The 26,617-nt window shown below is 39.1% G+C and overlaps 1 protein-coding gene across 5 annotated transcripts; it reads left to right on the top strand.

Moving 5' to 3' along the window:
- On the top strand, positions 1-26,617 carry KYAT3 (kynurenine aminotransferase 3). 5 transcript variants are annotated; one of them, XM_062003485.1, is made up of 14 exons: positions 1-35; positions 4,393-4,493; positions 7,621-7,679; positions 10,024-10,168; positions 13,637-13,786; positions 15,007-15,093; positions 16,198-16,320; positions 16,411-16,531; positions 20,142-20,218; positions 21,177-21,266; positions 21,876-22,062; positions 22,831-22,904; positions 23,342-23,428; positions 24,743-26,617. In XM_062003485.1, the coding sequence occupies exons 2-14, from the start codon at positions 4,395-4,397 to the stop codon at positions 24,803-24,805; spliced, it is 1,362 nt and encodes a 453-aa protein (XP_061859469.1). In that variant the 5' UTR covers positions 1-35; positions 4,393-4,394; the 3' UTR covers positions 24,806-26,617. The 5 variants fall into 5 exon arrangements, with proteins under 5 accessions (XP_061859469.1, XP_061859471.1, XP_061859470.1 ...); XM_062003486.1 differs by having other exon boundaries at positions 8-35; positions 4,373-4,493; positions 23,345-23,428; XM_062003484.1 differs by having other exon boundaries at positions 8-35; positions 4,373-4,493.

Raw genomic sequence — 26,617 nt, 5'->3', positions numbered from 1 at the left:
GGAGCGCGGCTGCCGGGGGAGGCGGCGCTGCGGCGGTGAGTCGTGGTGGCGCGGGCCGGAGACTCTGCACTGAGGGCCTGTGTGCCGAGGGCCTGCTGGTTACGCGGCCCTGAGAGCGGCCGAGAGCCCGTGCCGGGGGCGCGGTATAGCGGAGCGCTGGCGTGCGGCAGCGTGCCGTGGCCAGCCATTTTCCCGCTGCTGAACGCTGCTGTCGGTGAGGGCGGGAGGTTTGCCAGGGCCTGGTAGTTTTTGGCCTAGCAAATTTTGTGCTGCAAACGCAGAGTGCTTCAGGTTGAAAATAAGCGTGGGCAGAACGCGTCAGTGAAAGCCGAACTGCAATATTAAGTGGCTAATTGCAAAGCTGCTACATGAGAGGGGAAAAAAAGTAAGAAGGAACTGCGACAACCTCATTGCTCTTCTCATTCCCTATACTAAAATCTCTGTCTCCGCACTCAGTTTTCTCTGTTCCATGTAGGATATGGAAGAAGAAATGACAAAATGTTGATTACTCAATCAAAAATGTCGATTACTGAAGCAGTTTTTATGTACAGTGTCCTCCGTAAGAAAACTTGCCCGAGTTCCATCAATTTTAGCAACAGTTCTCTTGGCTTTTTACTTTTAAATGGTAGAAAAAAGTTTTGGAAAGATCTCAATATGGTGTCAGCCTTTCTTTCTCTCTTGATCCTCTAGACATGAAGAGACAGTCTTTCAAAGGCTTCCCAGGTTTGCATATCCAACGAACAAAGCACATATAACAGATTGTACTTACATTATTGTGGTGGCTGAAGGATTTGCTATGTTTCTAGTAATACTTGTTGCTGAAACTGCTCAGTAAAATGAGATAACTTGTTACATGGGAGAAATGCAGCAGTATAAGGAGTATGACCATAAATCTTTCAAGCTCAGAGTCGTTGTTTTTATAGAGGTGATATAACTGAAGCTCAAAATTTGAAGAGACAGCAGCATTTGCCCTTTAGTTTTGAAGGGGAAAAAAAATCAATTCATTAAGAACATGTCACTTTTCATAAAATGCCTCAATAGTATGGTGGCATCCAAGGTCAGAACACTTGTGATCAGGAGGCTGAACAGCTGTAAAGGGAGCAGAAGTGCTTACAACTCAGGTATTGTCTGGGCTGGAGTGGTTATAAAGCATAGCATTTGTTAAGTGATTGTTAATACACAGATGTCTTCATAGGTTTCCTATGACAAAGCCTAACTATATTTTCCAGTCTAGGTTAAATCACCAAATATGAGTTTAAACCAGATTAACAAGAAGAATGTGTCTTCTTTCCAGCCCCACTAAAAACCATTTATTGTATTGACCTTTCTGGTAGCCTTCCTCACTTTCCACTCCTCTAAAAAAAAAAAAAAGGAGGCTGTCAGAGTAGCCATTTGTTACCCTTTTTTTTACTCCTAATGTGTTTTATTTTTTCTGTGCATATGCAAGCCTGAATTCCAGGAGGACTGACTGTAGTTCAAGCGTGAATGCTTCAGAGCACTGAAAATCAGAATGAGATGAGCAATATTCCTAACCCTTAATTTCTGAGTTTAACAGACACAACTCTTGGCCAAAAAGCCAGTGCCTGGCTCCAAGATTGAATAAAGAGACATTAATAAGACTAAGAAACAAAAATACCCCAACCTTCTAATTCCCTGACAAAGACCAGTTCATGTTCTGTGTTTGAAGGACCTTGCAAACTTTTAAGAAAGCTGAGACAGGATTTGCAGTACCTCCGTAGCTACTGAGCACTGTGTAACTTTCCTCAGCTGGAAGAAACTTTCAGTCTCCATGAGAAAAACTTACCTTAGGACATTGTAACATCTTGTTGATGTCTTACATGTACTTGGTCATTGCCGAAACACATACAAAGGTAATAATTAAGCGTGCACTCATCCTAAAAGTAACAGTAAACAAGTCTCTTGAGCTCATGATATGTATTAATGTCTTGTAGAATTATAGTGGGAATGTGTGTCATTGGAGGGAAAAAAAAAAGTAGTCTTGTGGGTTTTTTTGAGATCAATGTGGCAGAGTATCTGATTACATTAAGGAGGCCTTTGACTCCTTGAACAAATTCTGTACAGTAGCTTAAATGGAAATATTCAGTGTTGAAGAGGTACATTTAGAAAGCAAAAAGGTGTAAAAGTATTTTATGTGAGGCTTTCCCATTTAATGGTCAGTAATTTTTGTCTCTGGGTCCTCTTGAGTACGAAGAAATACATTTTTCTGGAAGAGTGTCACAAAGGTGGAGATATAGCAATACAAAAGCTACATGCTAGTGCCTCGTCTTTCCTTTGTGAGGCTAGTCAGCAAAATACTGTTTCCATTGCTGCCTTCCTAAAGTTTTCACAATTTCTACATTTCTTTGGTGTTGAAGGTGGATGTCATGTTTTACTTCAGGTATTTCAGGTCCTTGCAGAGACTGACCGTGCCACAGTGATACAGGTCTACCGCTCCTCATGCTATGGTGTGGTTTTTTTGTGATTGCCTTGTGTCAAATAATGACTTGCCAAACGCTTTCTTGCAGTGCAGCATAACACTAATGATAGAAATATTTACAGCTATGAATATTTGTTTTTACAAAAGTTGCAAGTTAATTTTGCTTGTATGCAAGTTTTTAATTTCATTTTACCTTTCCTCAATACAAAGAAACAGAGAGAGATGTGCGTGTCTGTCTCCCTGTGCTAACTACTGCAAGTGTTTGCTGTGTGCTACAAGAGTAATCCTGTCTCTGGTCTGGCCATGGGATAATAGTGTTAACTGTTAAAGTCACAATTTTGAGATAGTATCAGTGTGTTACGTAAGTAGTTTTTGTAAAAAGGAACAGAGAGACAGAGGCCTTCACAAACCTTTTGCTTTCACACAGGTATTATTACAAATTATGTCAAATATGCCAAGTAATGTTATGAGAAATAATGAAAAATGTATTTACAGGTTCTTTGTAAACAGATGTCTTTTGTATCTTTCAGAGTATCTGCTGACTGATGTCAGAGATTTAATTGCTGTTTACTTTTGCTGGTCCTCAGGCCAGCAGAGTTGAGGGAATTCCCAGTGTTTCTTCTCATAAAGGAAGTGTCAATGAATTGTATACTTGCAGGCTGCTAAAGGCAATGGGATTACATGGATATTATTGAGCGTCTAGTTGAGTTAGCCACAACTCAATACTGTGTGAGAATCACCCTAATTTCAGGACTGAGACGGAGTTTGTAGCACTGGAATAAGAGAAAGTAAAAATCAACATACTTTTAAAACTTAACTCATTCAGGGAGACATCCTTAAAAGAGAGTATTAGTTGACCTTTTCTAATAGTTCACATTGAATGTGTAAAGAATACTTTCTTGTTGGATTAAACCCATTCTTCTTAATGAAAAAACCTCATATTTTACTTTGACATAGAAATACCTTTTCTGTTTCTATATGCAAGGCTTGCATGATATTGTTTTAACAGGGAATTACATTCCTGTGTTTAGTATACAAATTGTATATTTTTTTTCTTTCTTTTGGTTTTCTTCTCGTTTTTGGGTAGCAAAGTCCAGAGGGAAGCAGGGGTTATCTATTCTTTAATAAGTAAATTATGGCAAGCAAAGTTAATAATGATACTGCTATGGCTCCAGTGTTTGTAGGTCCATAGGTCCACGGTTTACATGTTTTTCTCTTACGTATTCCAGTTATTTTGATCTCATCTAATCTGTATGTTTAAAAATACATTCTAAAAGTAATTGCCTGAAGTGCCAGCTCTTATTTCTTTTTTATAATTATTGATTAACAGGGCACATTTTCTCTAGTCACTGAATGATCTGTTACTGCACACAGGCATGTCTTTTCTGGCTGTCTGCTTTCTGCCATGGAAAATATTTCATGTTTGCCGAGTCATTGTGGCGAAACTTACTGTTGTTATATAAAGTGCATAGACCTGTCTCTCCAGTGTGACTGGTGATCTTAATGATCTCTGTTTCAGAATAACTGATTTGAAACATTTGAAAATGAGACCAGTTTTAAAGATGCCTGACTTTATAAAAATTGAGCTCTTTTTTGATTCTGTCTAAATTGGCAACTGTAAGAGAAAATTTTATTACACAAACACATTTTCACAAAAATTCTATCAGACCTTGAATCTTGAGTTGCATTTAGTCTGAATTATCATTCATTGAAAAGCAGATCAGTGCTGTCAAATAGGGGAAAACTTCCTTCTAGATCATATTGAGAAACATTTTGCAGCCCTGTCAGTTGAGAGTACACTTAAAAATGTGGTAATCTAGTAGAACTTATTTTAGTGAAACAAAGCCACTGAAGGGAAGAGAAGGGGATTTTATATTTTTAAATTGCTTAGTGATATGTAGAAACTCATTGCTGAAATCTGTAAGTTTTTTTCAGGTCACTTATTTATTATGCAGGCATGTCTTTTGCTTCACGAATCTTCAGTTGCCTTGGCACTAGAACATACCAACTACGAACAGATTTGCTTTCCAGATCCATCAAACTTTCAGCCTCTGCAGTACGTATTCTTTCAGTTTCATAGTTAAAACTATTTTAGACATGCACTAATTTTGCACTGTTGCCAGTGTATTTGCGTGTTGTGGTTTAGCTTCAGCTGGCAACTGAGCACCACACAGCCATGCAGTTCACTCCTCCTGCCCCTCCCCTGGTTGGATGGGGAAAAGAACCAAAACCAAGTAGAATTTGTGGGTGGAGATAAGAACAATTTAATAACTGAAATGGAAATCCTATGCCCGCCCCTAGAAATGGCCTGAAGATTATCAAGTGATGACAAAACTAGTCTAAAAGAAAAAAGAGTCTTAAGAATTCTCATTACCTTCTGGAAGACAGAATGAATGCTGCTTAAGATACTATTTTAAAATGTCAATTAATTGATTTGCTTTCTCAAAGTAATGAGGGACATGAACCTCACCTTAAGCTGAATCTGTGAAACCCTGGAAACTAAAGCAAATCCAGCTATTCTGATTTTAAACTAATTTCAAGGCACAGGAAAAAATAGGAAGATTTGAATCATTAAATATTTAAACTTAAAATAGTATGAGAGCTGTAAGGTGTAATTATCAGTGCATTTTTAGCTAGGGAACATTACTTAATGCACTTAAGATTTATGTTATAGTTAATTATAAAAGTCCTGCAGTTGATAAGCCTGTGAGTTTTAGCGAATTGAAACAATTTCAAGAAGAGATGGTCAATGGAACAAATTTACCCATGGCAGCATATGGAATTCTCATTGTTAGCTAGAAAGATTCAAGGTGAGAGTTTTTATTTCTTACGGTATGAGTGGTAGTCTAGCATGTGAAAAAAGATGTGTGTGGAGGGCTCAGTGGAAATACTCCCTGGGTTATTTGTATTTATGTAACGTAACCAAACATGAATCATATTTACCAAGACACACACTGAAAAATTGGATTAATCTTCTAAACCATCTATGTTTAGAATAGACACAGTACAGATTACTTAGTCAAAACTCCTTGACTCTTCCTTGTTCTGTGTCAAGAAGTACAACTTGACCTGTCTAGTTATTTTAATAGATTTCTTTCTAAGGACAAATAAAAGGGGCTATTTAGTCTGGAGAAGAGGGGACTGAGGGGTGATCTTATTAACATTTGTAAATATCTAAAAGGTGGGTATCAGGAGGTTGGCACTTCCCTTTTTTCTATAGTAGTTCATTACTGTAACCAGGTTGAGTGCAAATATGCCTGGATGGATGTACTCAGAGATGGGTAGAAAACTGTCTGGATGGCCGGGCCCAGAGAGTGGTGGTGAATGCAGTTAAATCCAGTTGGTGGCTGGTCACCAGGATGAGTGAACTGAGAGCACTCTTAGAAATTTGCTGATGACACAAAGTTAAGCGAGAGCACAGACCTGCATGAGGGCAGGAAGGCTCTTCAGAGGGACCTTGACCGGTTGTACCGATGGACCAAGGCCAATTGTATGAGGTTCTACAAGGCCAAGTGCCGGGTGCTGCACTTGGGTCACAACCTCATGCAGCACTACAGGCCTGTGGGACAGAGTGGCTGGAAAGCTGTCCTGAAGAAAAGGACCTGGGGGTGTTAGCTGGCAACCAGCTGAACTGGAGGCAGCAGTGTGCCCAGGTGGCCAAGAAGGCCAATGGCATCCTGGCCTGTATCAGAAATAGTATGACCAGCAGGGCCAAGGAAGTGATTATCCCCTTGTACTCGGTGCTGGTGAGGCTGCACCTTGAATACGGTGTTCAGCTCTGGGCACTTCACTGTACAAAGGATGTTGAGGTGCTGGAGTGTGTCCAGAGATGGACAACAAAGCTGGTGAAGAGTCTGGAGAGCAAGTCAAGATGAGGAGTGGCTGAGGAAGATAAGGATGTTTAGCCTCGAGAAGAGGAGGCTGAGAGGACACCCGATCACTGTCTACAGCTACCTGAAAGGAGGTTGTAGCAAGGTAGGGATCAGTCTTTTCTCTCCAGTAATGAATGATAGGACACGAGGAAATGGCCTCAGGTTGCACCAAGGAAAGTTTAGACTGGATGGCAGGAAGAACTGTTTCACCAAGAGGATTGTTAGGCGTTGGAATGGGCTGCCCAGGGAGGAGTCCCCATCCCTGGAGATATTTAAAAGATGCATAGATGAGGTGCTGAGGGACACGGTTCAGTGATGGTCCTGGCAGTGTGAAGTTAGTGATTGGACTCAATAATCTCAAAGGTCTTTTCCAACCAAAATGATTCTATAATATTTCTACTGTCAGTAGTTCTCATTGATTCAAAGTTGAAATGGAGTGTAACACAGACATTTCCTCCTCAGATTATGGTATCTAGAGTATGTTTTTTTTGAATCTTCCAGACAATAATACTAGCTAGCAATGATAAAAGTCACTAAAATCCATAGTTTGTCTCAAAGAAACAGGAGTGCCTGGAGTACTGAGGGATTAGATAATTCCTGTGCAGTGGGGGTTTTTTTCAGTATCAAGCTGGTTTACAAAGATAGAAATAGGCTTGCACTTTTTTGTTTGTGCACAGAAATAAATCTGGGCTTTTTTTCCCTGTAACTTTCTTTTCTCTTTTTAGCAGTTCCAAGACCTTAATTGAAGGTCTGAAGATACAGCAAAAACATGTTCTAATGTAGTTTTGCTGTGCTTGTAAGTAAATACAGTTTTAAAAGTCTGAATGAAAATAGGAAATGTCTTTGCTATTTTCCTCTTACCCACCAATTTAACAAATAAAATTACGTTGAATATGGGCACTTTCCAAACTGGATTGAGCAGGAATTGGGCTAGAAATAACACAGTCTTTAAGTTGTTAGTGTAACATAGAAAAGAAGAAGAATGTATGTACCCTTTTTTTTAGGTCATCTTTTAAAGCTATTGAGCTAAATTATGCCTTCGCTCCATCCTTGCTGAAAGTTCAGTGGCTTTAGATAATGATGAATGAGAATTTAGGGCATTTTTGTGTATTTTCTTCTTAGCCTGAATTCAAGCTATTATAGAAGCTTTAATGAAAGAGCACGTCTCTAATTTTGTGTAGCTACTGAATTCAGCTGGCTGAATGATATATTTGAGAAAGCATGAAGGAGGGTTTGTCATGCAGAATCTAACAATATGGTACTTTGTGTTCTTCAACAAAACCCTTCTGTCTGTGTATTTTGATCTTGCAGACAATGGCCTTCAGGCACAAGAACACAAGACGAATTGAAGGCCTTGATAGCAATGTGTGGTAAGTAAAAGGAAAATATCTGCAAATTTCAGAAAATGTCTTTGGCTGGTATATTTTCTTTCCATGTTGATAATTATTGCCAATAAGAAGGTAGATAACACTTACTGTCTCCGCTGAAATGTATTTGGGGCCCGCTTAGAAGCGGTGAACCAACTTCTGTTAAAGATATGAATTAACTCTTATTCTTGAGCTTCTCTTCATCTAGTAGACCATGTAAGAAGAGGGTAACTCTTGGGTATGGCAATATAGCTGACTTTCAAATGTAAATGTTAATTTTGTTGAGTAATGTATTTCAGTTACACTAGATTTGTGCTTACCAAATGAGACAGATTCCTTTTTAAGGCCTTGTCTTTATAATTTAGGTAATTGTTTTTAATACACTTTTTTGTAGATATTAAATTGGTCTTAAAGCAATATTGTCATTGCTGGTAAATAGAGAATTTTGTTAGTTGATGAACACAACATTTTGGGTTTATATTAGTTGCATGTATGTATGTGTATGGTGGTTTGGCCCTGAGTGCCAGATGCCCACCAAGTTGTTCTGTCATTCCCCCTCCTAAACTGGACAAGGGAGAGAGAAATATAATGAGTGGTTTGTAAGTCGAGATGGAGACAGGGAGATCACTCAGCAATTACTATCACATGCAAAACAGACTCAACTTGGGGAGAAATGGTTTTATTTATTAATGGCCAAACAAAACAGAGTAGGGAAAATGAGAAATGAAAACTGAATCTTAAAACAACTCCCCCCCCACCCCTCCCTCTTCCCAGGACTCTCCTTCCTTCCCTCCACAGCAGCGCAGTAGCACAGGGGATGGTAGTTGCAGTCAGTTCATTACAGATGGACTTTACTGCTGCTTCTTCTCATGAGGAAGCCTCCTCACACTTACCACTGCTACACTGTGGGGTCCCTCCCATGGGAGACAGTCTCTCACGAACTGCTCCAAGGGGGCAGCTCCTCACACTCTGCCCCAACATGGGTCATCCACTGGCAGAACAGTCCTTCAGGTACTGACTGCTCCAGCGTGGGTCCCTCACAGGGTCACAAGTCCTGACAGCAAACGTGCTCTGGTGTGGGCTGCTCTCTTCCCACGGGCCTCTCCCAGGTCCTGCCGGTAATTTGCTCTAGTGTGGGCTTTCCATGGAGTCACAGCCTCCTTCAGTCATCCACCTGCTCCAGTGTGGGGTCCTCCACAGACTGTGAATGGATCTCTGCTTCCCTGTAGACCTCCATGGACTGCAGGGGGACAGCTGCCAGACCATGGTCTTCACCATAGTTCACAGGGGAATCTTTCTTCCAGTCCCTGTGCACTTCCTCCCCCGCCTTCTCCACTGACCTTGGTGTTTGTGGAGATGTTATTCTCACATTCTCACTACCTTCTGCAGTTTAACATCCCCTGTGCAATTTAGCATCTCTGCAGAAACTTCTTCCCCTTCTTAAGTACATTATTCACACAGACATTACCTCAGTTGCTAATAGGCCAGGTCTTGGTTAGCAGTGGGTCCATCTTAGAATTGATTGGCATTTACTCTGTCAGATACTGGGGAAGCTTCTGGCAACTCCTTGTTTAAGAAAGCCAGCCCTGTAGCGCACTGCTACCAAATCCTGGCCACACAAAACAACTACAATATATCTATACAGAGGTGTTTTGGTAACTCAAACTAATTTTTAGCAATTTATATTCATTTTTGAGAGAACCATGAGGCTATGTGGACTTTCTGGTTGTGTTTGGACTTGGTTTTGTTTGTTTTGCTGTTTTTCTTTTGTTTTGAGGAGAAAGGAAAGGGTAAAATGTAAAGCTTATCTGTGAAGGGAGTTTAAGAAAATAATTCAAGAATCCTAAAGTGTATGTCTGGCAGGCTATTAGGAACAGTTAATTAACAGCCTTAAACACTCTGTTGCCTAACATTTGGAAAAAAACCCATCTCTGGAGCGACTGGGAGGTTTAAATGATATCTTCACTTGATAGAATCTACCCTTTAAATCATTTAATGTGCCTGTTCTAACAAGATCTACTTAATTTTGCAAGGAGGTATGGCATTTCTGCCCATATCTAGAATTCCTGTGTGTTTGTGTATGTGCACATCTAAGCACAGTTTTGCTGGGGGAAAAGTTGTTCTGTGGATACAGAAAATCAACCTTTTATTGGGTTCCATCTGGCTCCTGTGTGGTTACTTACCATTGTCACAGCTCCCACCTCTCCATGTGAGCACTGTACTTACACCTGTTTCCACTGCAGTGAATGCAGCAAAGTGAAATACATTTTTGCCTTTTAATGCCAATGAAAGAAAAAAAATATTTTAACCTTTATGTTAAGTTTAAGGGGTTTTTTGTTCCCTTTAGGATTGAATTTACAAAGGTGGCAGCAGACCCTTCAATTGTTAATCTTGGTCAAGGCCTTCCTGATATATCCCCTCCCAGCTATGTTAAAGAAGAACTGGCAAAGGCAGCAGCAGTTGACAGACTGAACCAGTACACTCGAGGCTTTGTAAGTACTGTGGAACTTGAGGACCCAAGTTCAGTGGAGAACATGCCAAAGGGAAAAATAATTAACTTTCCCTGAAATTGTTTTTATCTGTAGGTCATACTGTTACATTCCAAATTAGGTTGATCCAGTAGGCTTAGCTGCTACTAATGAACATCCTCTCTGTAGGCTTCTTCAGGGCAGAATCATTGAGCAACACCAAAATGGTGGAGCATACCTGGGACAGATTGTCTCTGAAGAGTCAGTTCAGTTTGAAGACTGTAAATTACACATTTACTTCCAGTTTTGGTCAGTGTAAACATTAATCAGATCAGATAGTGGTAGAATGAGAAAGAAATACTTGATACCATTGAGACAACACCTCTAGGATCAAGAAAAGATTTACCCGTAACATTTAGTATATTTCAGTGGAGGTTAGGAAGTGATGAAAACAGTAAGTTTTTGCCCCTGGAAGATAATCACCACCCATTCCATAACTTGGCTTTTATAATTTGTCTTGAGCTGGGTGTGATTGTCTGGCATTTGTCATTGTCCAAGGCAGGATATTGAAGTACCCTTACTGTCTCAGTATGACCACTTCCTTGTTTGGTTTGTCTTTATTTCATTTTGTGGTAAAGGCAGACCATACTGCCTAATTGAGAATCATGTGTCAGGATTACTAGAAGACTCTAAGGAGTCTATCTAATATTTTTCTAGATTACCATATTGTGCAAAAGGGATAGAAAAACATTATATATACTGTGTATATATTTCAGCATATCTTTTTGCCTGTTCTATGAGAGTCTGAATGCATTAGAACTGATGGGGAGCAGCAGTGGCCAGCAGCTCACTCAAGGGCAAGTTATCCCAGTGAGCAGGGCAGAGGCCTCACCAATTGGGGCCCAGTCCCACAGTACTCGAGCAAGGCAGGTCAGAGGTGGTGGCTGAGGTTAGCGTGGATCACCAGACAACCTTGTGGTAGTGAGGTGGGCCTGAAGGTCAAGCCACGAAGTCAGTTCACAGATCAGGCCCAGCACTGTTAACCACAGTTAGACGTAACTGGGCAGGTCAGGGATGACACAGCAGGTCTAAGGTCAAGCCACAAAATTCATCTGCAGCTAGGGGCCAGTTTCAGCAGAGTCTATGGCCAGGTGCAGGCATGGGTGTAACTAAATAACAGACCAGCAACCCTGTTGCATAGTATTTGAATGGAGCCTCTGGACCAGGGGCACTGTTCTGGGTACAGGCCCTAAGTGAGGCTGGGCAGGGCCACCAAGGCCTATTAGAGCAGGAACAGAAAGAAAGAAAAAAATCCTCAGAGTCTGTAGTCTCAGTTCATCCATCTTCAGGTCATTTTGGTTAATCACCTTCAGCTATGTGCAAAGAGTCTCTACAAGTACGAGATACATTAACAGATAAAAATATAAACACTCTGTCTCTCTCTCTCTCAAATATAAGGCAATTTTATGTCAGACACACATAAAACATGACTGGGGTTTAGTGAACTTCTGAGCCAAGCAGTAGTATGTTCATCACACACCATAAAGCACTCCATAAAGTACCAGAAAAGTCCTTACTTACCTGGCAGATGAGGTTTTGGAGGAACCTCGGTGCACGGGGAAAGATTACAGAGAAAATGAGCTACAGTTTACATTCTGGCAAATAGTCACAGACAGATTCTCCAGAGCAGTTTGCAAATCAAGCAGAAGTACAGTGTCTCCCAATGCATGCAATGATTCGATAGTTACTTCTGTCATTTTGAGCTTTATTTCCAGTTAGTTTGATAATTCACATGATAATTATGAATGTTTGCAGATACACTGTAGTTAGTAATTAGAGAGGAATGTTTACTAATATTACCATCTCCAGCCTTTGCACTTCCTCTGCAAACTTCTGCAATTCTAAGGTTTTTGAACACAAGTGTTTGTGGTAGCAAATGTGGGAGGGCTGAGCACGAGTGACGCACATCCAGCTGATAATTGAGACCTTGTCTCAGCTCTCTGCGGCGCTTGGACCTCTCATTGACTGAGGGCTATGGCCTGTACAGTGACTTGGGTGGTGCAGCATTCCTGTGTAGCTGATACACTCCTGGCAAGAAATGGCTGTCATTTGAATCAACAATGACTTGTAAGCTTTAATTGAAGGTAATGTTTTTGTTTACAGTAGCATTTGTGATTTTGTGCCTTGTGTGTAGTGGTGCAGTGTTTGTTATTTTAGAGAAGGACTGTTGTTACATAGTTGCATTTTCTCAAGGAGTTATTTTTTTATTTCTGCCAAGTATCCCACAAGAAAAAAACTTTTCACAGCAGGAAACCTGTAGTGTTCCTTAGTAAACAGGAAGATGCCTTCTTATTTTAATATTGTGTGTAATCTTTGTTGCCTATTTGTTTCTTTGCACATTTTGAGAGGTGTACATTAACTGACATGTCCCTATCACAGAATCACAGAATGGTAGGGGTTTGAAAGGATCTTTCAAGGTGATCTAGTCCAACCCCCCTGCTGAAGCAGATCCACCTAGATCAGGTCACACAGGAATGCATCCAGGTGGGTTTTGAAGACCTTCAAGGAAGGAGACTCCACACCCTCCCTGGGCAGCCTGTGCCAGGGCTCTGTCTCCCTCACAGTAAAATAGTTTTTCCTTATGTTTAAATGGAACTTTTTATGTTTGATCCCATCACCCCTTGTCCTGTCACTAGATAGAACAGAAAAAAAGTGATACCACAACGTCCTGACATCCACCATTTAGATATTTGTGAATATTAATGAGATCCCCCCTCAGTCTCCTCTTCTCTAGACTAAACAGCCTCAGTTCCTGCAGCCTTTCCTCATAAGGAAGATGCTCCAGTCCCCTGATCACCTTGGTGGCCCTGTGCTGGACTCTCTCCAGCGGTTCCCTGTCCCTCTTGGGCTGGGGAGCCCAGAACTGGACACAGGACTCCAGATGAGGCCTCACCAGGGGACACAAATGGTGAATGGTGCTCTGAGATTTGGGATGTGACTATATAAACCATCATTCACATCACAAGTACTGTTTGTCAGAAGTATATGGACAGAATAAAGAGATTCCACTTGCATCGGATAATTTTTAGTTGAAAGATGAGGATAACAGAGCAACCTTCAGATGGAAACAGAGGCAGGTGGGAAAGGATGTGAGAATGAATTCATGTCAGAGTATTCCCTTCTGTTTCTTGTGCTAGCTCTCCTATGGGCTACCTGGAACTATCTTGAGATGTGATAATGATAGAAAGTAAAAAGCATCAGATAAACAGAAGGAATTTCCTGGTAGATATGAATGAATTAAAACTGCTTTTCCTACATAATGTGCAACAACTTTAAACCATGCTACATGTTAACAGCCATGAGATGAGAGCTCATCTCATATTTTTCTATTTCAAAATGTATTATTTTAATGTGTGTGTGAAAAATCCCAAACCTAGGCTTTGTACATTGCCAGGAACACATCAAGCAGTTGCATTTATTTGCTTTCCACAGGGACATCCCTCGCTGGTGAAAGCCTTGTCTCAAGTATATGAGAAAGTTTGTGGAAGAAAGATTGATCCTCTCACAGATATCCTGGTGACCGTGGGAGCTTATGGATCTCTCTTTAGTACAATACAGGCACTAATTGAAGAGGGAGATGAAGTAAGATTTAATTTAAAATATTCATGTGCGAGTCACTGAAATGAACATTTGCCTGATTTCGATTTATCCACTGTGAAACAGGAGTTAATGTTGGGGCTTCTTTCTGATCTCCATTACTTTGATTTGTTACAGTTGTAGCACTGATGACAGTTCTGGAAGCTGTCATCAGGAGACTATCCTTTGGGTGTCTTCCTATCATTCACCAACTTACAGACTCCTTTCTTTCGTACTTACGGTACCTGTAGCAGTTTCTTTATGACTCTTAGGTGACACAATATTGACTGATTTCTAATTTGAGAAAACGTGGGCTGTTGTCTGCAACAGAGATGGTGCAAAGTATTGTTGGTGTTTGAATAACCATTGTTTTATCAAGTCCTGTTTTGGACCGTTGCATGGTAGCAGCATAGAAAAGCAGGAAAGGCCTTTAAAGAAAGGATTGTTAGTTTGCTGTACTACCTGTGATGATTCATCCCTTCACTACTGATGTCTGTGTTTTTGACAATGATATTAAAAGTCATTTTGGGAGGAAATATTTGTATCTGTAGTGGACAAGAACTTTTTGTACTGCCATGCATTTTGCTTTAAGTGTTTTGTTGGTTTCACATGTATAATATATTCCTTTCCTGTTGCTCTGATACTACTCTATTTTTGTAATGGTTCTCTGCTATTAGCTATTTTGGCATTTGGGGTTTTGTGTGTTATGGGTTTTTTTTTCTTTTTTCTCCTGTTTTCCTATTTTCTAGCAGTTTTCCTTTAATTTGTCCTATTTTTCTACCTGAACATTTTCTTCTGATAAAATTTGAGGATTTAAGCATTCTCCTGAGATTTCTAGGTACTTGGAAATCCTGGAATTTCAGGGACAGAATTGGAGCAGCTGTGCTGTGGTTCAACAATTTGCTCTTGCTATATCTCATCTTTGCCTTGCACCTTCAAACCTATGTACAGGACTCAAACATTCCTACTATTATACCTTAATAGCTGTAATGTTCAAATACAGAAGAACAGCCTGTGTGTCTTGTCAAAAACAAGCAGTGCTTATCATGTTTAGACTGAAGACATTATTATATGATGTTCAGAAGGGACAAATATTGTACAATGTTACATCAGTATGGAATGCCAAAAAAACATTATCGAATTATCCCACCAAAGCAAACCTGGCAAGGTAATGGTATAATGCGTGGTAAATTCTCTGTTTCTGATACTGATGATTGTAATTTCAGGTAATAATAATAGAGCCATTTTACGACTGTTATGAACCAATGGTAAAGATGGCGGGTGCAAAGCCTGTTTTTATCCCACTGAGATATGTGAGTAGCTTTTTAAACGTTATTGTATAAAGTTTCTCATCTATACTCAATACAGTTTGATGAACACCTTCCAGGTGGTGTTTTCCTGTGTAGTTTCCATAACATCCAATTATATAAAAATGAGACAGATTGCTGTAGTGTGAGTCTGAGACAGGGATAATTCAAAGCAGATAGACTATTTTATTAGTGTTGGAGGAGGTGGGACAATGTTTCTCACTTTAATTTGTGCACTCTGAGAGCTGATCAGAATGTTTTCGGTGCAAATAAGGGAAGGAGAATCACATATTAGCGCAATTTCTGTATCTGCTGGTTTTCAAGAGGTTCTGTTGCCTTGGGTGACTGGCAGCCTTGTATGAGGAGGGCTGGGGGCTCTTTAGACAGGACCGCTGCATGAACACTGTGAAAACAGAGTAGCACAGAGTGACAAAACTGCCAGGACTGCAGTGGGAGTAGGTGAGACTGATTCCTCTGGGTGCCCTCCTTCTAGGGACATTCTGAGTGATGCAGTTGTTCCAAGTATTTTGTTTCACACTCTTGTTTTTGGTCTTGCCTTCTCCCAGTAATATGCAGGTGTCAAAGTTACTGTGGCAATGCTCTTTTTTCTCTGTGGCAACTGGCCCAAACTTTTGTTGTCTGTGTAATACTATAGCAACTCCAGTGTGGTGGAGATTTTTAACTATTTGGCTATTTTCATATGGACAATGAGGAGGAAAAGACACCAAATCTCTCCAGCAGTGATTAGTCTTTCCAGTCAAGCATGCACGTGGTTGTTCTAGTGCCTGAGAGGCCATAAGCTCTACCGTCATGTGACTAAGCTTCCTGCATTACACACTGTTATAATCAGCATGTGTGTAACCAGATCCTGGAAACCAGTTCCTGGGGAAGCTTCAAAACAGCCAATGGCCAGGAGAGGACAGCCACTGTTTTAATAATTTACCTTGTTCTTAGGCTTCCTGCTTGTTCTTAGAAGTGCCTTCTCCTAGGACAGATCAGATAGATTGTCAAGTATGCTTATGAAAGTCTCTGAAGGTGACAAGTTGGGCACCTCTGTTTAGACTATAACATGTTATATTCAAGTAATGCATAATTATTTTTTTTCTTTAGCAAAATCATGGAAACTCTGCATCTAGTGCTGATTGGGTCTTAGATCCTGCTGAACTTGCAAATAAATTTAATTCCAAAACAAAAGCTATTATTCTGAATACTCCACACAACCCTATAGGCAAGGTAAGAGTCCTGGTTTAACACTACTGTCATTTCAGACTATGCCTTTGATACTGTGATTAATGCATTATCTCTTACTTTCTTGTTTCCCAGGTGTTTACCAGAGAAGAGCTCCAAGTAATAGCTGATCTTTGTATTAAACATGATACCCTGTGCATCAGCGATGAGGTGTATGAATGGCTGGTGTATAAAGGAAATAAACACATTAAAATAGGTACTATTTTTTTATGGCATCTTTGGAGTAGTTGTGCAGTGATGTTGTAGAAGTGCCTCTTGGAGGTAATGGTTGCTAAAAAGAGCTCAGACTTCAAGCACTGACTATTTTGAGGAGGAGACCTCTCCCTTTCCTGAAAAGTATTTCAATGAATAATTTCCATACAATTTCCAAAAGCATCTAAGTGACTTTGGAGCAGATACCCATAGAAACCAGTGGGCTTGATGCTCATAAGTCCGTTATGATCATCTGAATATCCTGTCCTTATTCAGTAACTTTGTTAGCCATGATGCAACTTTCACTGAAGTTAGTGGAATCACTCCCACTGTCTCAGAACAAGTGAATCTAACGCAAGTAACTGAACTCCTTCCTCATCCTATAGTGCTACAGGTAATCATTTATGTAAAAGTTGCTAGTGTGGTGGTCTTGGTTTGGACCTGCTGATGTATTTGAGCTGTCTGAAGTCTAAAACTTCCTTCTTAGGTGTAGAGACGTTTTGTTTCTGATGGTAGCGTTGTGCGTGAACTATCTGATATGATGTACTTCATGCCATAATGAAGGCACATTTTTGTCATTTGTAATAGAGACATCTAGTTGAGACAAGAGACAGAAATATGACTCAGATGTGAAAAGGCTTAGCTTTTTTTCCTGGCTTTGCCACTGGTTGAATGCTGAATAACTTTGCTTCTGTGCTTTAGTTCCATACATGTAGAGTGGCAATAAAAGAAACTTTCCATTAGTGGGAGCTACATCATTGTACCAAATTAATCTTATAATTAGTAAAAAGTAAATTATATCTAAATGACCTTGTGATAATAATTAGCTACACAGTTGCTGATTATACAACTGCAGTACACTGTACTGGCCGTGGATAAGTTATGAATCTGTTTTGAAAGTGGCCTGATTTCATGGCTGTTGTGGTGTCTTGATAGTGATGCCTTTGAAGACCTTCAGATGTGGAAGAAGGGGAATAACTGAGGTACATTTCTGTGATAGTGATCTGAGTCAGTGCAACCTAACAAGTTACCACAGTAACTGATCATGTGTGGCTTATCACAGCCCAATTGCAAAGTAAAATGAGTTCAATTAGATTTTTCTTCATGGAGTTAACAGGTGGTTCATGCAAATAGCTGTCCTCAGAACTAAAATCTCTGTGGGTGGTATAAAGTAATCCATCTTCCTTTGCAGTGGCAGCAGTTCCGAACACTCATGTTGTCAGTTACACTTTATCTTACTGGACAAGTGGTGAATTCTTCAGACACAGTAACACTATTGTCCATTAATATCAGTATTGTTGTTTTAATACTATAAAACATTTCTGACTGAACAAAAGGCATTCTGTAGTTTGGTATAAAATGTAAGAATACCATGTAATAATAATACAAGTTAAAGCCTGGACAATTCACAGAATGGTCAGGGTTGGAAGGGAGATCATCTAGTCCAACCCCCCTGCTAAAGCACGTCCACCTAGATCAGGTCACACAGGAACACATCCAGGTGGGTTTTGAAAACCTCCAAAGCTTTTGTCCATTACCCCTATTTAGGTGCATATTCTCTAACAGGTCCTCTGATATTATCTTTAGTTTTAAACTGACTATAAAACCTTCAGAGTAACACTGTAGATAATAATATTTCAGTAAAAGAAACAAGATCTCTTCTTTTTAACTTTTCTTATATTTTTTTAAGCCTATGAGAAGTAATACAAGAAGTAGTACATGTGTTATTTCACTATTTAAAAACTCTAGTGTTTCCATATTAACCTCTACATACTCTATCAAATGCAGTGACACATCTTTTGAGATGCAAAAGGGATATTGCATTGATTTATAGAGTCTGATGGTGGTTCCTTAGTACAATTTAATGGAGGTTTCTAGCCATAGATCATAAAATCAGTAGAGTCCCTGTGCTGCCACTGAAGCACTTTTCTGTAGTGCAGAGCACTTCATCACGTTTCACATCATTATCTGACTTCCATAAAACCATAGACCTCCTCTAAGTAATGATTAGGGTTGCACTGGCAGGTTTAGAGATTGCATCTCATAACTGAGGATTCTGGACAAGCCTCTCAACAAGCTGAGTGCCATCACAGGTGACAGGCTGCTTATATGTCTTGGTTTTCACTTCATTAGTTTTTGAATTGTAGTCAGACTTGGTTATGATGTCATATAATGATGTTGCCAGATGACACGAGGAATTTCCTTCTCTATTTAAAACTTGCTGCCTGTAAAGTAAGTGGAGCTGCTTCTTCCACTGTGCCCTTCTGCTGCTGCTGCTGTTTCAAACACTGTTACATTCCATCTCCAAGGTTGAATTCCTATGACCATATAGCAAAACAGTCTGACTAGAGGGCATGAGCTTTGAAATTCAATTCTTTTTGCAGTATGTGAGAGCTAGTTTGGGTTGCTTTTAGGAAGTGATCTATACTCTCGACCTGGCTAGCTAGAGGATGCATCTGTTAAAACTGCCTTTCTGTTTTGAAGGTCACAGAGCAGTTGAGTGTATATGGGTGGTTCTAACAGGAATATGAGTTTCTTTGTTGCTGTTTTGTTTCTGCTCTTGGCAAGTGTACTCAAAAACACAATACATGTTTTCAAATGTCGTGTCTAGTGCAAGATAACTCCTGCAGAATCTTCCTCATGAAATTTGGTGGATTTATTTGAAACATTTTTGTTCCATGGTCTCCCTAGAGAGGGGATCTAACAGTTGATAGATTCGTTGGTTCTGTTGTACCAATGAGGGGGAAATGGATGTTGTTGACCACTGCAGTTGCAGTGGTGGTATGACCATGTCTGACTTTATCTCGTACTTACGAGTATCTTGATTTATTTGTTTATGTTGAAAATGAACTAAGTTACAGAGCTAATAGAGCACCTCTAAAGCAGTGTACAGAAAAAAAACTGCAAATGATGGAAGAGACCTTTGCTATGTCCTGTCCTTGAAAAGAAAACACAGGATTTTGGTCTTCTTCCAGATATAAATACAGATAGATAGGCCTCCATGCATTCCTTAATCCTTGCAGACATCCTTAGCTAGCTGCTATTGACAGTCAGTCAGAGGCCTGTTCCAATTTTATAACAAAACACAATTTATTTACTCACTTGGCTAGCTTTCTGATTCTTACAGTGTTTGGTTCTGGGTTAGAAGTCGTAGTAATTCTTTTCTTTTTCTGATGTATGAGACAGCCAGTGACACTGAACTGGACAACTCTGTTAAAATGGCTTGCAGTGCCTGAGTTAACGTTGTAAATGGTGCTATTATCAGGCATCAGAAGTAATGCTGTCCTGAGATGGATGGGTAGCTACTTCCTGGATCCTAGCTTTCTTACAAATAATGATGCATTTTAGCTAACATGTAGTTTTCAAGCTGTGCCTCTCATTTTATGCCTCTTCTTTCTCCTTTCATTAATACTCTCTTTTCATACACATGAAAAACGCTGGCCCATATATCCTTTCTCATGTGTTAACAATAATTTTAGACTATTCTCATCTCTTGCTTAATATACTGCAATGATACCTCAGCATACAGCTCTGAACTAGGGGCAGTACAGTTTTTCTAACTACATGGAATATGTGAGTGCACTTGTACTCAATTAATTTTATTTTATATACAGCTACCTTGCCAGGTATGTGGGAAAGAACAATAACTATAGGAAGTGCTGGAAAAACATATAGTGTAACTGGCTGGAAGGTAAGAGGAATCAATGTAAAAAAGGTCAGTTATATAAATAACAGAATGCATTTATTGCACTTAAAATCATCCATTTTATGACCTGTCTTTTGAAAGCTTCTGGCAAATCTCTGTGTCTCCAAAACATGAAGATTGCATTCAGTTGGAGCAATTGCTCATCTTGAACATCCACGTTTTAATTCTACTCTTGTATCTCAATTAATAAGCTCTTGTGACAAAACAATACAAAACAAATAAACGCTGTATGATTTGTTCAAAACCAGTCAAGATTCTTGGAGAAAACAGGGGTATCACCATATTTTAACTTTCCAGTTTGATGGTAGTATTTTCAGATTGTAATAATGGCTTGTATTTCTGTAAAAAGCTTAAAGGTAATATTTTACTTTAAAATACATATCAGAAAGTAAACGAAAAACATTTCACCATTTGGCAATTAAATTCTTTCTTCTTTATCACCTGTATTTAAACTGAACTGTGCCATGTGTGATTCAGTAGTGAGCTTTGTGGTTTATGCTCAAGCCACCTTTGACACAGGACATGATAAGATGGAAATAATATAAAATGATAAGGAATAACATTCCTAATAAATGTTTGGTTTGATTTTTAACCCTTGTTATATGAAGAGTTAAAAGTTTGCTCATTATCTTAGGAAAGATAGGTATAAGTCAAACTGTAACTCTCAATTCAAGATTATTTTTTATTTAGATTTAGAATGGTAGGGTTGGAAGGGACCTTTAGAGATCATCTAGTGTAACCCCTCTGCAGAAGCAGGTCCACCTAGATCAGGTTGCATAATGGCATCATTTAGCCAAGTTCTTGTAAACCAGCTCTGAACAAATTCACTATCAACTCTTAAAATGGAAAAACTGGAGACCAGAAAAACTGGCTACTTTTAAATTCTTTGTTAATTGTTAGTAACACCACTGTAAGTGTAAATGTGCATGCTTTCTTTCCTTAGCTTGGTTGGTCTATTGGCCCCCAGAACCTGATCAAGCATTTGCAAGTTGTTCAACAAAATACACTGTATACTTGTGCAACTCCATTACAGGTAGGTACAGATGGGGCAGAGGAGGTCATTTTCTGGTGTAGCAGAATTGTAGGCCTCACTGTAATAAAACAATAATCACAACAATGAATTTTTAGTTACTAAAATATATATTCTGGGTGCAAGAAGAGGAGACAAATTTGATCAGCTCACCAGACACTAAAAAAAAGTAAAACATCAGAGTCTTGCAGTCTGGCAGCTTTTTTCATCTTTCACCTACAAACTGCTGCTTTGTGCATAAAACATGGCAATCTTAGTGCTTCCCTGGCAAATACAATTAAAAGTTGTTGCAGTAAGGTCTTGTTTTACTGAGCACTCTCTCGTCTTGTAGTTTCTAGGATTCTATAATACATTATTATCAATAATTTAAACTTAGCTTCAGTTCAGACTTGGACCCTTGTGTCAAAGACTGTGACTTGGTGTTTTGGATGTTGCTGCAGCACAAAGTAACAACTGACACACTTGGACATCACTTGTGTAATTGATACATGCTGATTTGCTTAATAAGGGCCAGAATTGAAGACAACCCTGCATGATTTCAATAGGAATGTGTGAGTGTCTGGGAGTTTACTGCGAATCCATGAGTACGCTGAACGTTGATTCTGTTTCCAGGAGGCTTTGGCACAAGCATTTTGGACAGACTATAACCGCATGGATGACCCAGACTGCTATTTTTACTCACTGTCTCGAGAGCTGGAAAGGAAGCGTGATCGGATGGCTCAGCTACTTCAAGAAGCTGGACTGAAGCCTATCATTCCAGATGGAGGATACTTTATGATTGTTGACATTTCTACATTAAGTTAGTATGAATTTGATTTAAAAGGGTGTGGAAAGCAAATAATATAGTTAATCTGAAAATGCAACTTAATTTTAAACTGGATCCTCATGTCATGTTTGCATAACGTCTAAAATACCAACTGGGACTAAAAATTTCTGTTTGACCTTAGCCTGGGAAGTAGATTTTATAACCTTCAGCAAAGCCTTTGTGATCCTAACTACTCATGATTTGCAAAGCTTTGGCAAGGTTTTAGGGAGGAAAATGGAGGTGGATAAAATTAAAATGTCTAGGATGAAGAAGCTTGAGAGCCAAGCACCTGGGTTAGGACCATTTGTATTTTCCCCTTTCTGATTTGGGGTGCGTTTTTTGTTTATCTTAATCTGAAGTCATAACCTGAAGGTTCTTTGAGCCATTGTGGTTTCTAAACACTAAAATGCTAGCAAAATTTACAAAACTTTTTGGAAATTCATTGTTATCTGTGCAGTAAATACATTCTTTGGTACCCTCAAAGAGTCCTTAATCCTCAATAACACCAACCAAGGATGACTTGGAGCACCGCATGGCTTGCTTCTGAGCTACGTGTTTCAGTTTGCTTTGAATGGAAAGCAATTGCTGGGGTCAGAATGGAAACGTTTAATCTGTTGGTCTATATTTAAAATAGTTATAATTTTTAAATGGCATTCTAAAGGAAAAGCATATATCTTTATTCTTAAGTATCAAGTATGAAGTGCTGTTAATGATTGCATTCCCAGTGGAGTCTTGAAAATCGTAAAACAATTTTGTTTTCAGATGTGGATCTGTCTGATGTAGATGGGAAGCAACCTTATGACTATAACTTTGTCAGATGGATGATAACATCAAAGGTAAGGAGTCTTAGTCATACTCTAGTTTTAGAAATACTTTTCTGTTGAAAGCAAGAGCAGTGCAACCATACTTATTATGTAGTAGAGATATTCCATTCAAAATATTATTTGGTGTTTGTAGTAACTGATGGTAAGGATGTGTCTAAACATTGTTAAATATGCAGAAAATGTACACTGTAGTTTGTGTTACATCCCAGCACTTTTCTTTCAGCATGCTCAAATGCTAGTTGTACAAAAGTACCTTTGAAATGTTTTGCCCAAGAAGAGTAATTTGAATTTAGTTAAGCCTAGCTAGTGCATACAGAGACAAATCTTGTCTTTCCCTCACACGTTGGGAGGGAGAGCTGTAGAAATGAAATAGTGAAATCTTCACCAATAAACCAGATTTTATATACATATATAAAATAAGCAAATAATATTTTTGGTTTATGTTTCAGAAGCTGTCAGCAATTCCTCTTTCAGCATTTTGTGGTCCTGAGACAAAAAAGCAGTTTGAAAAGTACATACGTTTTTGCTTCATTAAGGTAAAATTGTGTCCTGAGAAGACTTAAGACTCCTAAAAATCGGTGCAGTACAAAATCTGCAAGGGACTGATTGTTATATTTTCCCAGGATCTCCTCAGTTTTAGGAACAGGAAGTTAGCTTGGTGTAACATTCAGCACAAAGTAGCTTCAACTGTCTTCTTGCTGAGGGACCTGAAATCATACATGTGGGTGGCATGGCTAAAAAGGGCAACTAGCAGCAAACACCTAGGTGGGTGGGCTTTTTTTAGCTTACTGTGTTGTTTTTTAAAACTGTTCTTGACCAATGGTGACACTGAAAATGAGTGACACGGTATGCTATCAATTTAGGTGAATTCTGTAATCCAGAGTAGAGAATAGTTGTACAGAAGAATTGCCCTTTCAGTTTCCAACAACAGTGATCACCTTCAAGTTTAGATCACGTGGCTCAACATACGTAGGGTTTCACACTGTCAAATAAGAAAACAAAGGCGCAGGAGGTTTTGTGAGTTGGATGGCTTTTGCCATTTTGTAAGCACCTCCTTTCCACATATTCTTTCTCCTATTGAATCTGTTCTTGAGAAGACTGAAAGATTTTGGGGACAGGTACACAAACTTTGATAAGGGCACAGCCCTAAAATGTTTCCCCATTGCTCTGTTAGAGTTGGCATAATGGAACATGTGCAACACCTTAACTGTTCTAGTAGAAAGACTGGAGCTTTAGCTTGAATCAGTAATGAAGGGGAGTTTCTGCTTGTGTTACTTGGTTCTTTTGATGAAATATAAAGACTATGAGGTAAACTGGAATGAAACTTGGTAGTTGTAAACGTGGCTTGCCCAGAGGAACAGCAGTAATCATGTTGAGTTAAAGACTACTTGCATGACTCACCAGGTTGTAGCCAAGCCACACAACTGGCAAGTGGATAGATTACCATTTAAGTGTAGCGGGATTATGTTTAAGTCGTTCACAGCACAATTTGGTTGCATGGAGATTTAACAGTCCTGACTGTATACATAAAGACTAGAGAATTAAGTATATCACTGCATAAATGCCAGGTATTTATATAAGAAACATTGCTTTCATTAAATTTGGTAGTAGAAAGGTTAAAAAAGATGTTATCTTTTAAATATACCTAATAAATATTTGCAAGGAATCAGCATTGAATTCTTTGTGTAAGCTAGATCTGTAGCTATAGCTGCTAATGAAAAACTGGCTGATATATTTACAGGATGCAAGTGAAATCACCAAATATCGATTTGGGATGATGCAGTCATGATAGCTACTCTATTTTCAAGAATTCTGTACTTGCAGTAATAGTAATGTTCCTTGTTTTGCAGAAAGACAGCACACTAGATGCAGCTGAAGTGATCCTGAAGAACTGGAATAAGCAGACAGTCTGATTTTTCGTATTAACTCTTCTGTCTGGTATGATTATCTATACAGTAGGCTTTTTTACTGCAAATTAAAGAACAAATTCCTCAGTTGAGAATTAGTATCACATTGTAAACAACTTTGTGCTGCCACCTGCTGAGGAGTGAAACCAATGATTTACTGAAATACGTGTAATGCAACTCTGAGGTTATTTTCAGTCTCTTCAAAATCAATTACTTTTCTTAAAAAACAAAAAGAAATCTGTGGGATTCACTTGTTTTACTGAAAGACAAACATTTTTAGAACTTAGATTTATGTTGCTCTCTTAAAACCTAGATGAAAAACGTGGGAGGCATTTTGGGTATGAGATAGTGTAGGAACTAGGGGTGAGACTTAAACATTGTGGTTTGTGATACCCTGTAGCCTGCAGTGGAGAAGAATCAAGATATGCCTCATTAGGTAGCCTCAGTGACTTTCTACATACATACCTACCTACCTACCTGTCCATGCACAAATTGCATCAGGTTAAATAAAGTGTTTGAGTGAAATCAATACAGTATTTATACTGTAGGCAACATTGAGAAGTGCTAAGTTGCATAATTTTATTTTCTCCCAGTAGTCATGTGTGCTGCTCCGAAAGTACTCAGTCCTCTACAAAACTATAAGAGTGGCATCTAGAATAGGAGTTCTGTTTTCTTATGTCTGTTTCCTTATTTATTTATTTGATGGATGAATCTGCAAAGCAAACTAGATGACTTCACTTTTGAAGCTCCCTCACAAAAAGATGCACAGTGACATAATTAATCCTGTCACCCTTTTTCTTGCCGTGCTCACAACACTTTTAACTTCACACCAAACTTATTTCAACTCTACAGATACAGGGGGACCATGGAGATGGGCCTTATACTGAGCTGTGGAGCTCGACTAACTTTGTTTCAAGTTCAGTTGATAAGGGACTGTTTCAAAAGAGATCAGTATGGAGAATTCCTTTCTAGCTGCTTCCTGTTTCAGTTCTCTCTGCGATCTTTTCATCTGTGAATGGGTTTCCTATTAGCAGAAGCAGTCCAGGCAAGTAACCTTTCAAAGCTGTGTGTTATGTTCTCCATATTGTTTCTCTATTCTTCCCACAGCTTATGGAGGAATGCCTGAGCAAATTCAGGAACTAGTTTTGCAGATATTTTACACATTCTGTGATCACACAGCTGGAACCTTAACTGAATTCCATCATGCTGTGTGATCACAGAATGTGATCACAGGCCAGGCCCTAAAAACAAGTATACAAATTGGACTGTAAGAACAGCTGCTAGACTTTTTCATTAGTACTTTTTGGTTTTGAGCATTTGGGAGTTCAGTAGCTGGGACTTCCATAGTCTTTGTAGCTGCCTTCCACTGCCATTCCCTGAATCTCACCACAAGATGGTTGGCTGGCATTTTTAAAGCGGTACGTAGTCTTTGTGTAAATCAATTTACTAATTAAAATGACTTAACTGAAATATCAGCATGAATTTCATGTACAAATTCCTACATTAAATTCCAAGAGGAACTACTTCTACAAGAAACTAATTTTCTGTGAAATCTACACTGTATTTTCCAAGGAGTTTAAGATCTGTTTATTTAAGTTGCACTGGAGAGCTGTGCTGATGCAGGAACCAAGAGGGCAATGGAACAGTCTTTGAGCTGCACGATAATTTGGGAAAGGAAAATATTAAATAGTCTGCTGCTTTAATTGAACAGTAATTTTGATAAAATTAAGCAATTTTTTCTAGCATAAATACATGATAAAAATGTAGACTTCTATGAAATGTTTGTATGGTTATGTGAATCACAATTTCCTAATTTGA

This window comes from Colius striatus, chromosome 10 (assembly GCF_028858725.1).
Source record: "Colius striatus isolate bColStr4 chromosome 10, bColStr4.1.hap1, whole genome shotgun sequence".
Lineage (NCBI taxonomy): Eukaryota > Metazoa > Chordata > Aves > Coliiformes > Coliidae > Colius > Colius striatus.
Note: the sequence above shows the minus strand (reverse complement) of the source record. Positions and strands in the feature narration are given on the sequence as shown.

Coding starts and splice junctions, on each gene's coding strand:
- KYAT3 (XM_062003485.1), top strand. CDS start 4,395: ATGTCTTTTGCTTCACGAATCTTCAGTTGCCTTGGCACTAGAACATAC. Junction 4,494..7,620: donor TCAAACTTTCAGCCTCTGCA/GTACGTATTCTT, acceptor TTGATCTTGCAG/ACAATGGCCTTCAGGCACAA. Junction 7,680..10,023: donor GGCCTTGATAGCAATGTGTG/GTAAGTAAAAGG, acceptor TGTTCCCTTTAG/GATTGAATTTACAAAGGTGG.